The following is a 15,206-nucleotide window of genomic DNA, read 5'->3' as shown; positions in this document are numbered from 1 at the left end:
GCAACCCCACTCTTGAGGACTTTTAAAAATATACTTAGTTAGTGCTGACCAGTTGATAAACCCACCTCTTTTGTTCAGACTTTTGCTAGTCCTTTGGATGGTTGCTGAAGTCAGGCTTCATTGTAGCTATAAAATTAGATACGTCTTTGCCATTTAAATCAACCCAGTCATTTGCCTCATTAGTAAGTGGTGCTTAACATTACAGGTGTCTAGGTAGTGATTTATTACACCCTATTTTTGAAAAATAGGGTCTGAACAAGAGTGTTTTAGCTGCTAGGTTTTGAAGTGGATTTGAGAGTCCCACTTTCTAGTGTGGTAACAATTATGCATGTTTTATGCTAAACTGCACAGCATTCTTTGACAGTGAATCTTTGCTGCCTCTCATATGAAGCGGCATGAGCAGTGGCTTCAAATTTTCTTTCTTTTCCACATGAGCTTCACCTTTTGTGGATGAAATTTGGAAGTAAAAGCAGTGGTGATAACTAAAAAACAATACCTTGTATTTATGAACAGTGTGTGTTGTCTGGCTTTGGGCTGCTTCAAGACATCCTATGCAACCCCTCAGTGTTTAAGTCCAACTCCAACATTTGAGGTTCTTCTAAACTAATCTGTTGGCCATTCTGACTTGCTGACTAGCTACCTTGATAGCTAAGTCCATAATCTTCAAAAACTTAGTTTTGGATAATGCTTGCTTTGACTGCAGTAGACTACTGAGGTAAGAGAAGCAGTCTCTCCTGAGATGGTTATAAAAAAAAAAATACCAAAGTGTACTTCTGTAAGAATTTTGCATTTTCTTTACATTGCCAGTAATGTGGATTGTTGTCTTAATGCAAATGATTCAAATCTGTCACGATTCTAAAATGCCTTATTATATGGCATTGATTATGTATATAAAACCGGTTTGTCATTCAGAATATTGCAACATCACTTAACATAATATGGGCTATAATCTCTGCTCCCAGTGGATCTGGGCACATAGTTAATTAGTTTCCATTTTGATTATTCCTATTTTGATTAAGAAGTAAAGCACAGATTTCCCATTAAATTTGCGAGCAGTGATGCGACCTCCTAAATGGCTTTAATTTGTGTAGCAATGAATAGTAAAAACTGACTAAAACCAGACAAGGGCTTAACTTGGAGACTTAAATGTGCAACCAAAATAGGTAAGCAAATAACACTTACTTATTTTTTCTAACTTCATTTTAAAATTGCTATTGAAGATTTTTGTAAACCCAGTTCATCTCATCTCTTCATCCTGTCAGTTCATCCAGTTTCTCTGTTTAATACATTAATCATCACTGAGGGTATGTCTACATTTAAACTGCTGTCACTGTAGCACTTGAATGTAGACACTACCTATGCCAATGGGAGGGGTTTTCTCATTGGCACAGATAATCTACCTCTCTCAGAGGCGGGAGTTACGTCAACAGAAGAATTCTTCCATCGACATAGCACTATCTACACTAGGGGTTAGGTTGGTTTAACTATATCTCTCTGGGGGAGAAAGAAAAGGAGTACTTGTGGCACCTTAGAGACTAACAAATTTATTAGAGCATAAGCTTTCTTGAGCTACAGCTCACTTCATCGGATGCATTTGGTGGAAAAAACAAAGGGGAGATTGATATACACACGCCTCTGGGGGAGGTAGATTTTTTTTCACACCCCAGAGACATAGCTATGCTGATGGAAGTTCCCAGAGTAGACCAGCCCTAAAATGCCACAATTAGAGTATTTTTAATTTCATTATGTAAATAAACAGCATGAAGTGATTTTCAGAGAAATTCCTTCAGTTGCAGATATATTTTGATATTCACTTCTTTTCTGAAGGATACCAGACTAACTTAAATAATTAATGTTCAACCTACAATCATCATTAAGCCCAAACACATTTTTTTAAACCCACTTGACTAGATTTTCTTCTTCTGAAAACTTCATTCTATTCTTTATCCAACTTTTTAATTATATTTTTGAATGATTGCTGTAAAATCTTCATAGCTAAATTTCTATCCACCCACTAAAAAGTGGAGACAAACTGTTTCATTTTGCAAATGCTCATCTTGTGCCACCCAATAAAATGGTAAACAGAAAATTCTTCTGCAGGAATAAGTAGCTTTGTTGTATCCTGTTTTATCACAACACTTATTAGCTTGCTTATCAGCTGCACTTTGGCAGCTGAATAGGCTGCCATGGTCCTATGAAGCTGAAATTTCAAAGTGGAGCTAGTTTTAGCACCCTTTTTACCTGTAGTGGAGAATTCTAGATTTAAAAATACAATATGCAGTTGAGTTCTGTGTATGATGGTATGACACTAACTTCAGTGTAGTGAAAGATGAATGCATATGCCAGCTACAGAATTTTCAGTCTTAAATTAGTACTTCGGTCTCTTGAGTTCCTTTGGCATTTGTTGCAAATAAAGGATGAAGAAACAGAACTGGTTCTGATGGGTTGAGAAATGCTCAACAGGGTTGTGACCATCAAACGCTGCTTGTTGTTTCCAGCTTGAATTGTGACTTTGTCTTGCATTCAACAAGAATGAATGGTATAGAGAAGACCTGGTGGGAGCTCCTACTTCCTCTGTCTTATAATACAAGATCAAGGGGAAAACCAGTGACATTGAAAATCTGCCAGAAGAGATCACTGAGATTAGGAATTGATGGTTGAAAGAAAGGATTAGATACTTTATATGGCACCTTTGCAGTTACATTAGTCAAGATGTTTTTTGTTGTTGAAGTGATATAAACCCTTATGGGATAAATCAACCACTGACTACTATTTAGAGTTATTCCATAATTGTCCACAATGGAATTTTTGGTAACATTTCCTGAAGCATCCAGTACTGGCCACTCCAACACAGGTTACTGGGCTAGTTGGACTCTTGTGTTAGTCTGTTCTGGCAGTTCCTGTTAGTAAGATCACTTTGTATAAACAACTCTGTGTGTTTTGTATTATAAGATCCTGAGTGCTATATTATATGTTTGTGCCAAATACAATTGCTCATGCTCTTGACTACTGGGATCTGATCTAGCCACAGAGAAAATGGACTATTCTAAACTATGTACTTTCTGCAATTGACCCTTATCTGGTTGTCTTAAACTTTTTTTTCCAGGAAGGAGGAAAGGAAGGTGTTCTAAGTTTAGTATTAAGTGACTTGTTTGATTCAGTTGCTGTGTCTCTGCTTAGGGATTGATAACACTTAAGGGATGCAGTAAAAGAGGTGACATTTAATTTCACTTTTCATCTTCAAAACACTCTGCAAACATTATTCCCTGCAACAGCCTCTGAGGCAGGCTTCAGGAAATACCCGTAACTTTTTTGTGATAGTTCTCTTTTCTCACTCCACAAATCTTATCCTCATTAGGTATCAGTCCAATCCCCTCAATCTTTTAAAAAATGATATAAACCAAGCTTCATTTACGTTGTCATAGTTATATCCCCTGTGTATCTCTTTCTTGTCTTGGGGTTTTTTAATAGTGTGCCACTTTTGTATATAATTGTTTTGAACGTAGGATAAAAATTAAATGAAGTCATTAAAAAAAGTTATTTTAACAATGATAAGTTAGCATTTAAATGCGAATGTTGTTCAAGACTGAATAGTTACAAAAGAAATGAAAATTAAACAACAATCAAATAGCAACTATAAAAGGTAAAAAGTCATTAGTGAATTTATGCAACATAGGCAGCATGCCAAGTCCTCAGGCATCTTGCTTTTCATTATTTACTTCATCTATATCTTTGTGGTCATTGCCTTCAAATTGCCTTGCTTTTCCATTATCTTTTTCTGAATCAGCTTCAATTGCTTCATCTATATCCTTGTCGTCATCTTCAAATTCATCATCTCCTTCTTCCTCTTAACTGATGAATATTGAGTCAACTCTTCATCTGCCGTTTTCTTCTCTAATCTTAAATTGTGATACATGGTGACCAGTGCCCCTGCAGTAGAAGTCTTCAGTCTGTTTCTGGTTTTTGACTGGACGACTCCCCAAACTGACCGTTTTCATTCCATACATGCAGTAGTATATGGAAGTATTAAAATAATTTTTGCCACCATAGTTAGAATGCAACCCTTTCCACTATGCTGAATGAGCAAGCTGTTTAGATTCAACTGCTGAGCTTGCATGCCACATTGTTTTACAACTTAATGGGATGATACTTGCTTTATAACTTGCTACTTCCATGAGAATTGTTTGTTCATTTGTAAGTCTTAAAAATTGTAACAGCCACTTTGAGGTCACAAGCTGAATCAAATTCATTGTCAGAAAGGTCTTGGCCCTGGAAGTCTGGATCAAGATTATGTCCAGGAGTGATCTCTTGTTTTTTCCATGATACTACTTAATTATCTTTTTCTTCAGCATTTTTAAGTGAACCGTGTTCAGTGTTCTCAAAAATGTTTAGGAACTCATTCTTGGCACCAGACACCGTAGAACTGTAATTTTCTATATTCGGAATGGACTGAGCTATGGTTTCAAGCAATAAAATGAATTTAGAGTTTTGCATCCAAAAGACAATCTTCAAGAATGTCAGTGCTGATTTGGGGGTAACACCCAGCCATCCCTTCTTCAGCAGCAGCTGATTGAGGAGACTTCTTGCATATTTGAAGATCTTTTAGACATTTAATAGATACCCGTTGAGTATGTCAAGGCTTCCTCAGTGTAAATAATATACTAAATAATGCTGAAAAATGGCTGCTAGTATATATTTTTTTGGCTTTTGAGAAACTTGAAAATCCTCTTGATTTTTGACACATGATGAGAAAGTTGTCTTGTCTTAACCAGTGAAAAGTGGCATCATATGGGCATCACATCCAGAATATAGATGATGTGGATGCTCATTTATCAACAAAGGCCAAGCATCTTTCATATTAGTCTTGTTGGTCAGAAGTGAAATAACTTTCCCTGGATCCAGTTGTTAATAGTTTTAAGTGGGTCAGTGATATATTGGGCTGTGTGGTGATTACGTATTCCAGTGCAACACTGAGAAAACACTGGTTGTGAAGTATTTACTGTCAAGTTGATTGCAAATATTGCTCCGTTCATCAGACACTAGACACCTGAGAATGCCAACTGTTAGTACACATCTGCTTTGGAATTCGGATTTCCTGCAAGCCATTTCCTACATGGTACTTTAAATTAGGCACAATTTATGGAAAAAAAATCTAGGATATAAGAAATTTTGAGTACAGGAAATGATGTGTAACTGTTATAAATTCACCTACAAATGTACAGTCAAATTTGTTTCTGGTCATGGGACATTCTTTCCAAAAACCTCTTAAAACCAATTTGATGAACGTCTGAAGACGTTCCAGGAGTTATTTTTTCCTTTCTCACGGTCATGCATTTTGTTGGTGATGACTTCTATCCCTGTGGTTTCACTCCTAGGTCCTAACTTCCTAATCAATATTGTGCTCAGATACTATAAACATGAGGGCTATAGAAATGCTTAAAGTAAATTATAGCTCATAAACATTTAGCACCTTTCGTCTTGTTTAGCTTCATTTTAGTTACTTGGCATTTTTCTGTATTGTGTAAGTTGGTGGGAAAATGTTCTGTGCTCTTGCTTAAAGTGAACTGTTCAAAGCAGTTTACAATCTGAGGGTAGTGTGATGGCCTAGCACTGGATATCTGCCCTTCCCTCTCAAATATTAATACCTACTTCCGCCGTAATGTAAAAAATCAGCCAATGTGTGATTACTAGCCTGAGGGGGAGTTGCAGAAATTTTGATAGTTACGTAATTACAACACAAAACAGTTCATGTATAGATGTGTATACTTTGTCAATTCAGTTTGTAAACTCTCTGAACCAAGGATAATGTCTACCTTTGATTTTGTACTGTATTTAATACATGGGGTATTAGTCGAGAAAGGGATGAATCCTAGTTATGTAAACATGCAACAATAACAAGGTCTTTGTCAGCAGGCAATGGAGAAGCAACTCGGGGACCAAATACAAATAAAAACAAAATCTTGTTCCAGAGTTCCCCAAAAGGATGCAAAGGAAAGATAGGAAGAATAGTAGGAGGCCAATATGGCTTCATCAGGAGCTCTTTAGTGGCCTGAAAATCAAACAGGAATCCTACAGAAAGTATAACTGGGCAAATTGCTAAGGAGTAAATAGAATAGCCCAAGAATTTAGGAACAAAATCGGTAGGTATTTTGTGCAGTAGCCTTTCTAAGGGACATAAAAGGCAATAAGAGGTTCTTTAAATACATTGGAAGCGAGAGAGTGACAAAGGAAAGTGTTGGACTGCTACTTATCGGAGAAGGAGAGCTAATTACTGAGGACATTAAAAAAGCTGAGGTGTTCAATGCCTATTTTGCTGCAGTCTTCACTAAAAAAATTAATGGCAACCAGATATTCCACACAATGAATATTAATAACAAAGGGGAAGGAATGCAAGCCAAAATAGCGAAAGAACAGGTTAAAGAACATTTAGATAAATACGATTTTTTTTCAAGTCAGCAGGGGGATGAAATTCATCTAGGGTCCATAAGGAACTAGCTGATGCAATCTCACAACTGTTAGCAATTATCTTTGAGAAGTAATGAAGGACAAGTGAGGTCCCAGAAGACTGGAGGAGGGCAAACATAGTATCTGTCTTTAAAAAGGGGAACAAAGAGGACCTGCGGAAATATAGACTAGCCAGCTGAACATCAGAAGGATACTGGTTTATATTATTAAATCAGTTTGTAAACATCTAGTGGATGATAGGGTTATAAAGGATAGCTAGCGTGGATTTGTCAAGAACAAATTATGCCAAATCAATCTAATTTTCTTCTTTGACTGGGTACTGGCCAATTGGATAACTAACTTCCCCTATTTACATTAATTCTTATGGGGAAATTGGATTTGCTTAACATCGTTTCGCCTAAAGTTGCATTTTTAAAAAACATAACTAGGACGTTAAGTGAGGAGTTACTATATGGTAAGGGCTGTTTTTAAAAAATAAATAAATATAAAAAAAAAGACTATCAATTATTCTCCATGTCTACTGAAGGTAGTACAAGAAGTAATAAGCTTAATCTGATGGAAAGGAGGTTTAGGTTAGGTATTAAACAAAAAAAACTTTCAGGGTAGTTAAGCTCTGCAATAGGTTTCCAAGGGAGATTGTGGAATCCCTGTCATTAGAAGTTTTTAAAAACAGCTTTGACAAACACCTGTTGGGGATGGGGTAGGTTTACTTGGTCCTGCCACAGTGCAGGGGCTGGACTTGATGACTTCTCGAGATCCCTTCTATCCCTATTTGGTTCAGTAATTTTGCTGCTTTGCTCTGGTGGTGTCTTCGCTTTTCCTCTGACTGTCTAGCTTTTTTCTCTTTTCAGGACTATAAAGCTGATGAGGACCCAGTATTGTTTCAGTCGGTGAAGACCAAGAGAGGACCTTTGGGGCCTAACTGGAAGGTATTGTGAGCTGACCTTACTGCCTTACAAAGTCGTCTTCAGCAGAAAGTAAACATTTGACAGCTCTTGAGGGTCTTGAAGAGTTTGTGGTGTCTTAAGTTAATACTGAGATGGCAGGAATATACTTTAGTTTCTTTTCCTTTTCAAATCCAGTTAAATAAAGTCTGTGTATCTGTTATGTTAGCAAACAAAATATACCCAGTCTGTCCCTATTACAAAAATACTGTACTAATGTTAAACATAAACAGTGATTTAATCTTTTGGGATCATAAGGTTAATTATGGAATTGTTATATTGAAAAAAGTAATAACGTCTTCGTTATAAATGCACAGCTGAATTTCGTACTACAATGAATTCTATGTGAGTCCATGTCCTAAAGACACTGTCCATGATTTGCCATTTGAAGTAGTTTTAGACTGCAAGAAGCTATAATTGGGAGTAACTTTGTGTTTTTAAATTTGAAGAATCCCTGGGTACATCTGATGATTAGCTAATTTAACTTTCTCAAAAGAGATCATAAGAACAAGTTCTTAACTGGTCTGACCTTTGTTTAATTGTATTGGGAGGCTGATTTATCTGGATTTGCATCTTTTATAAATATAAATATTTACTACGCGAGTTGGTAAACAGAAAAATATGCTGGTTCATTGATTTTTCCCCCTGGTTCTGCATCAAAATGATATTAGAAATGTATTACAGACTGTGTGTGGATTCCTTGAGGCAAATTTTCTATATTGGCTGATCAAAGAATCCAACGTGCCTCCCAGAGTTTTCGTTTTGGTATCTGATCATCTCTACTGCTACAAAACCTTCCATTACTCAGCTTCTCTTAGCATTGTATGCCCCATTGTCCAGCGTCCTGATCCTTTGTTGTTGTGTATCTCATTTTATATTGCAAGGTTCTGTAGTCTGGGACCTTGCCACCTTTCATGATTGCCAAGCACTAAGCATCCTATTATATTATGTAAGGCTATTGCATGCTTTTTTAAAAAATGAACCGTGCACTTTATTTTAAAAACAAAAACAAAAACCCACCACCATTTATTTAAATATTTTTGGATGTTTTCTACATTTTCAAATGTGTTGATTTCAATTATAACAGAATAGAGAGGGTACAGTGCTCACTTTATCATGAAAGTTGAACTTACAGATGTAGAATTATGTACCAAAAAAAAACTGCATTCAAAAATATAACTATGTAAAACTTTAAAGCCTACAACTCCACTCAGTTGTATTTCTTGTTCAGCCAATTGCTCAGACAAACAAGTTTGTTTACATTTGCAGGAAATAATACTGCCCGCTTCTTGTTCACAATCTCACCTGAAAGAACAGGCGTTCTCATGGCACTGTTGCAGCTGGCTTCGCAAGATATTTACATGCCAGATGCACTAAAGATTCATGTGTCCTTTCATGCTTCAGCCACCATTCTAGAGGGCATGCATCCATGCTGATGATGGGTTCTGCTTGATAACATCCAAAGCAGTGCAGGCAGACCGCATGTTCGTTTTCATCATCTTGAGTCAGATGCCACCAGTAGAAGGTTGATTTTCTTTTTTGGTGGTTCAGGTTCTGAAGTTTCCACTTTGTAGTGTTGCTCTTTTAAGACTTCTGAAAGCAAGCTCCACACTTCATCCTTCTCAGATTTTGGAAGGCACTTCAGATTCCTAAATCTTGGGTTGAGTGCTGTGGTTATTTTAGAAATGTCATATTGGTACCTTCTTTGCGTTTTGTTAAATCTGCAGCAAAAGTGTTCTTAAAATGAACAATATGTGCTGAGTCATCATTCAAGACTATTATAACATGAAATATATGGCAGAATGCGGGTAAAATAGAGCTGGAGACAATATATTTCTTCTCCCAAGGAGTTCAGTCACAAATTTAATTAAAGCATTATTTTTTTAAGGGGCATCATCAGCGTGGAAGCATATCCTCTGGAATGGCGGCCGAAGCATGAAGGGGCATATGAATGTTTAGCATATCTGGCATGTAAATACCTTGAAATACCTGCTACAAAAGTCCCTTGCAAACACTTATTCTCACTTTCTGGTGACATCGTAATTACAAAGTTGGCAGCATTATCTCCCGTAAATGTAAACCAACTTGTTTGTCTCAGTGATTGGCTGAATGAGAAGTAGGACTGAGTGGACTTGTAGGCTCTAAAATTTTGCATTGTATTTTTGAGTGCAGTTATGTAACACAAACAAAAAATCTACATTTGTAAGTTTGCACTACAGTACCTGTATGAGGTGAATTAAAAAATACTGTTTCTTTTATCAGTCATTTTTATAGTGCAGATATTTGTAATAAAAAATAATGTAAAGTAAGCAGTGTACACTTTGTATTTCGTGTTTTAATTGAAATAGATACATTTAAAAAAATAGAAACATCTAAAAATATTTTATAAATTTCAATTGGTATTCTGTTCTTTAACAATATGATTAAAACTGTGATTGATTGTGATTAATTTTTTGAGTTAATTGCGTGAGTTAATTGCAGTTAATCGACAGCCCTAATACTATGTCATTAACAGACTAACTCCCTTTTTGTCCAAAGAAACTTAATTCTGTTCACTCTTATTCCTTGGACTAACAGGAGCTGAGTACAGACTAACACGGCTGCTACTCTGAAAGGAGCTGAGTAGGAAGAATTTATAAAAATAAGAGGGAAATTGGCCAGTAGGGAAGGAAAAAGTAAGGTGCTGGTAAATGAAAACAAAGAAAGCAACAGTTGAATGAAAGCAAAGCGCAGCCTCTCTTTGCCCTGTTGTGTGTCCGGTACTCTAACTCATAGTGTAGTTCACTGAGACCCCTGCAACAATGGAGCTGCTTATGCTGGTGCTTAATTTATGAGTTTAGATGAGAGCATACACCTCGTTTAGGTGTGCTTTTGGGTTCTTGAACTCTTGGTTCTGATACATGTACACACTTATCCTTTGGCATATATCTCTCTCATATTTTTCATTATTTAGGAACCAACCTTCTATTACGTGGCTTGTGTGCATAGTGATAAGAGTGATTTAAACAGTAACTTAACTCACATTTTTGCCTCAAGGCAAAGCCTTCAGGCCTGTGTCTCAGTAGTCATTGCTACAAATACCATAGTGGTGGTCTTAAATGCATTAACATGCTGCTTGTTCACATGTTTAGTAAAAAAAATAATAATAATAATAATCATGCCTGGATTGATTGAATTTTAGCTTTTCTCTTTTATGTGGGGGAAGTTTTTGTTTTGTAAAGAGAAATATTAAATTGTTTGAAAGCTCTGTTAACATTAGTGTCACCTTTTTGTGTAAACAGGCTTAATTTATTGGCATTATTTTGGTGTATAACTTGATAGGTGGTCATCCAAATACGGTAGTGGCTTTTGTCTCATTTTTGAGCTACAGACCTGCCTTGGAAATCTTCTCTCAGAATCTGGGACCCATAATTCAGCTCCTTCTGCATTGTATAGTCAGCAAGGTGCTTTATAGTGTTGTCTTTTTTGCCTTCTGAAGCATCAGGTTGTGGCTGCCTTACTCGTAGTGGTATTCTAGATTTGATGGACCAGTAGTCTGATCTAGCATGGGTAGCTTTCTATCTTTCTCAGAATGGTTGCTCATCTCAGAAGCTAAGATCAAGCCCTCTGTGATTAGAATTTGCCATCTGGGGATAGCTTACATCCCCTGTAGCAGCCCTAGAATAGAAGGATAAAAATATACTTCAGCTACAGGCTGAGCACAAGCTGAACCAATGTGGGTATGGCTTTATGGGAGAGCTATCTTAAGTTTTCGGGTGTTTTGAGACTTGTTCTGTGGTGTTGCATGTCCTGGATGGGAGTAAGTTCAAATGACAGTGCTTTAAATGACAGTGCTTTAAATGAGGTGAGATTTGGAGTGAAACATGGATATGATTTTATATGCTATGGTCTGGTTTGGTATGATGAATTGGCCTCAACTGATTGAATGTTTCTTTTAGAAATGTATTGCATAATTGTCCCAAGATTTCATTTTAAAAAGTTTCCTGTCTTTGGTTGCAAAGAATCAGAATGTGAAATGAGTGTACTTGAGTCTGCAGACAGCATAAAGTAATAGCTCTGAGTGTTATGAACTTCCCCAAGTTTTAAGAGTGAACCAGGCCTTAAAGAGCTCAAAGGCACAGTAAGGCTAAATTGCTCACCTAATGGGAGCTGGTGCCAGTGTGTGTGGCTATATATCCTAATTTACAGCATGGTGAAAGAGTGGATCCCCTGACAGTCAGGCTGTGCAGACCCTGAAAAGCTGTATTTGTCTCAATGTTGTAGCCGCAACTTATTGGCTCAGTAATGAGTGCTTGTACAGGGGACTCCATGGGAGAGGGATTTCAGTAGTTGATGCTCTGTGTACTGGTTTGTGGGATAAAATATTGACACTGGCTGCTTGCTGTTCCCAGGAGGAAAGATATGGTGACTTCAAAACATCAAGCTAGCATTCTAGTTTAAACGTGTAACTTGGCAGCAAGGGCTTTCCACTACCATGAATCATGGATGTGGATAGGTGTTCATGGCCAATTTAGTGCACAGAAGGATTAGGTGCATCACCCAAAATTAATTGATTTTGCGTCTTAATTTCTCTGAAGCCTCAGTAGAATCAAGGGATTAAGATGCAGTGTTGGTGGATTCATTTTCCATTCATTGAGGAAACTGGTGGAACCAGCTACCAGAGAAGAGGTTGGGTCTGAGGGTTGGCTGATTTTTTTTTTTTTTTTTTTCCCTGAGCGTGCGGCAGGTCTCTTTGCAAAAGTTTCCTATGATAACAAGTGTTTATATTAACCGAGCTTAACCAGGCTCTAGGAAGTGGACAAAGAGTAGCATCCTCTTGGAGGTCAGCATGCCGATCTAAGCATCTTGTTCAACACTCAGATCCTACAGTGATGAGCACTGTCGAAAAACCCAAGTGAAAACAATCCTCTGTGTGTGCGCCTTCCAGAACTCTGCAGTGTTCAGTGTCCCAGTAAAACGCAGCGAGAGGTGGAAACATTATAATTCTGATGTACTGCTATTGGTCTGGAGCAATATCTCCTACCCCCCTTTCCTCAAAGAATGCTCATAGCCCATCTTTTAGTATAGAATTATCTGGAAATTTGATTTAATTGTATTTACTAGTCCAACTACATCTCCACTGTTTTCAAACAAGAGTGCATAGTGTTCAGTATTACTGATGACATTAAAAATAATCCCACACTTCGCTCATAATGTTCAAAGGCAGAGTAGTTCTGATGCCCATATCCCTGCATTAATCGTTCCTGCAGCAGGTTTTGGCTTTGCACTCTAAGACAGTTTGGATTTATCAAGCTTCTTAGAAATGATGAAATACTCATTGAAATAAAAAATATATACGTTTTGATGTAATGGTCTCTCTGTTTGCAGATGTTTTCATGAACTTAATTTAAATATCTTGTGAAAAACATGAAATGAAATGTTGTGAATTGATATTTGGCTTCCTGTTGAACATTAAATGATTGATTAATCCTACCTTTGAAGTCAGGAGCATCAAGGGAATAAGGATTTATTCAGTGCTTGCTCCAGAGATTTTGCTTTAAGTTCTTTTTTTTTTTTTTATCTGTAGATTGTTTAAAACATCAAGCAAAAATGGCTTTCTCATCAGGAAGCCACTAGTTTGAATGTTAAAACTATTTCTTTGGAGGTGTCATGTTTTTTATATGTGAAGTGTTACCATAGTAAGTGCCTAGCATTTTAATCAGCTAGTCATGGTGCATTTGTGCTACAGAAATAACTGAACACTGGGCCACAACACACTTGCAGTAATCATGTTATAACATGGTTTCTTCTTGCCTGCATGGGCCACCTTGAAGAATTATTTCTAGACAAATGCACCACGAAACCAGAGGTTTACCTGAGATACATCAGTGATATTTTCATCCTCTTGACAGATGACCTAAACTCCCTCATAGATTTCCACCACCATCCATCCATTAAACTCTATTCTAGAACACTACCATAATAGCAAAAATAAGGAAGAGTCCTTGTGGCACCTTAGAGACTAACAAATTTATTTGGGCATAGGCTTTCATGGGTTAGAACCCATTTCATCAGATGAAGTGGGTTCTAACCCATGAAAGCTTCGTTATTTTTGCTAATACAGATTAACATGGCGACCACTCTAAAACCTGTTACCATAATAACATCAACTTCCTGGACATCACAGGACACCATCGTTTGATTATGCTATGTATTCCACCCTATTCCACAATGTATTCCACCCTATATTTAGCTGTGACACTTTTGAGGCCATGTCTATAGGTACAGTGCTGCAGCCTCACAGCTGTACTGAGACAGCTTTGCCACTGCAGTACCTCTGGTGAAGACGCTCTATGCCAACAGAGTTCTCCCAACAGCATAACAAAACCACCTCGTGAGTTGCAGAAGCAATGTCGGCAGGGAAACTCCCCACTGAACTTGTGCTGTGCACATGAGCACTTAAATTGGTGTAACTTATGTCATTCGGATGATTTTTTTCACACCCCTGAATGATATGAGTTATGCCAACATAGGCTGTAGTGTAGACAAAGCCTAAGTACCTTCCCCAGAACTGAAGAAGAGTTCTGTGTTGCTCAAAAGCTTGTCTCTCTCACCAGCAATAGTTGGTCCAATAAAAGATATTACCTCATCCACTTGTCTCTCTAAAAGAGAACCTGATTTAAAATAATAGGTTCCTTACCACAGTTATCTAGGTATACGCCAGAGTTACAACAGTTCTGTTATGGGGTTATCACATGTTTTTCTGTCCTTCAAAATGGTGACCCGTGTTATATTTTGCATCAAAGGTTCCATCCCTTCTAGTACCTGGGGCCTGGTTTACTGAGCTTCAATGAATATTAAGGAATCTCTCTTGTATAATCAAAGTATTTATATTACATGCAAAAATACATTAAAATAATGTGACTTAAGTTGCAAAGTCAAGCATTTGGAAGTTAAGTAATGCCAGATTTACAGTTGCCTACACAACCTTAATTCTTGTCCCTTATTCATCCAGTCTGTGCCTATCGAGGCTGTGATACTGTGGAAAAATAGTTTGTGATCATGTAATTAAAGGTTGTATCCTAATGCATACACACAGAGTTAGTTCTGTAATAGACCTCTACCCCTTGAGCTACAGGGCTAACAATACTAGCAAACAGCAAGAGAAGGCTGTTATCCCAGAGTGGGGCTGGACTGTTACCACATATACTGGTCTCTGAGGTTAGGACACCTGGCCTGGCTGACCTTTCTTCCTCCCTTGCTGAAGACGTGGGGGCTTCCTGCCCCATGTGGTGCCTGTGGGGGATTGGTTGGGGGAATAACTTGCTTGCTACATCTAAGGGTTGTGAGGTGGGGGGAAGAGGGTCTGACTGACCATCAGCGGTCCATAGCCCCAGGGTCCTTCCAGACTCTGTGCTGCTCCTGGACTTCCAAATTTCCTCAATATGCTTAACAGCAGACTTACACCTGGAGCTGACAGACCATGCCCTTCCTTTTGCTTATCTTCTGCCTTCTGTAACAGAAAACTCCAGTATTTCCATCTCATTACTTCATTCTGAGTCTTACAATATTTGGTTTATTTCTTAAAACTTCAGTTTCTAAAAAGTAAGCCTCTAGCCCTCATGGATGCATAGAAACTTGAAAACGTGATCCCGAAAGGCTAAAAAATCGGAAGGCAAATAAAAACCCAACATTTATTATTTCTTAATTTCATTATTTTAAGCCAAACTCATGATTTTTGGTCCTGACGCATGATTTTTTGAGTGCTGGAGGTTGGCTGCTGAAACTGTCTTCTCTTTTTCCCTCTTTTAGTGGTAC

At 37.6% G+C, this 15,206-nt stretch overlaps 1 protein-coding gene across 4 annotated transcripts in view; it reads left to right on the top strand.

The window, feature by feature from the left end:
- PITPNB (phosphatidylinositol transfer protein beta) overlaps positions 1-15,206 on the top strand; it is an 84,195-nt gene that overhangs the window by 41,817 nt on the left and 27,172 nt on the right. For 3 of the 4 annotated variants that reach the window (XM_038373415.2, XM_043497875.1, XM_038373416.2), the window contains exon 8: positions 7,317-7,394. The exons of the other annotated variant lie outside the window; for it this stretch is intronic. In XM_038373415.2, the coding sequence (XP_038229343.1) occupies positions 7,317-7,394 (78 nt within the window). The remainder of the gene's footprint in view (positions 1-7,316; positions 7,395-15,206) is intronic. 4 annotated transcript variants of the gene reach the window in all.

This window comes from Dermochelys coriacea, chromosome 15 (genome assembly GCF_009764565.3).
Source record: "Dermochelys coriacea isolate rDerCor1 chromosome 15, rDerCor1.pri.v4, whole genome shotgun sequence".
Lineage (NCBI taxonomy): Eukaryota > Metazoa > Chordata > Testudines > Dermochelyidae > Dermochelys > Dermochelys coriacea.
Note: the sequence above shows the minus strand (reverse complement) of the source record. Positions and strands in the feature narration are given on the sequence as shown.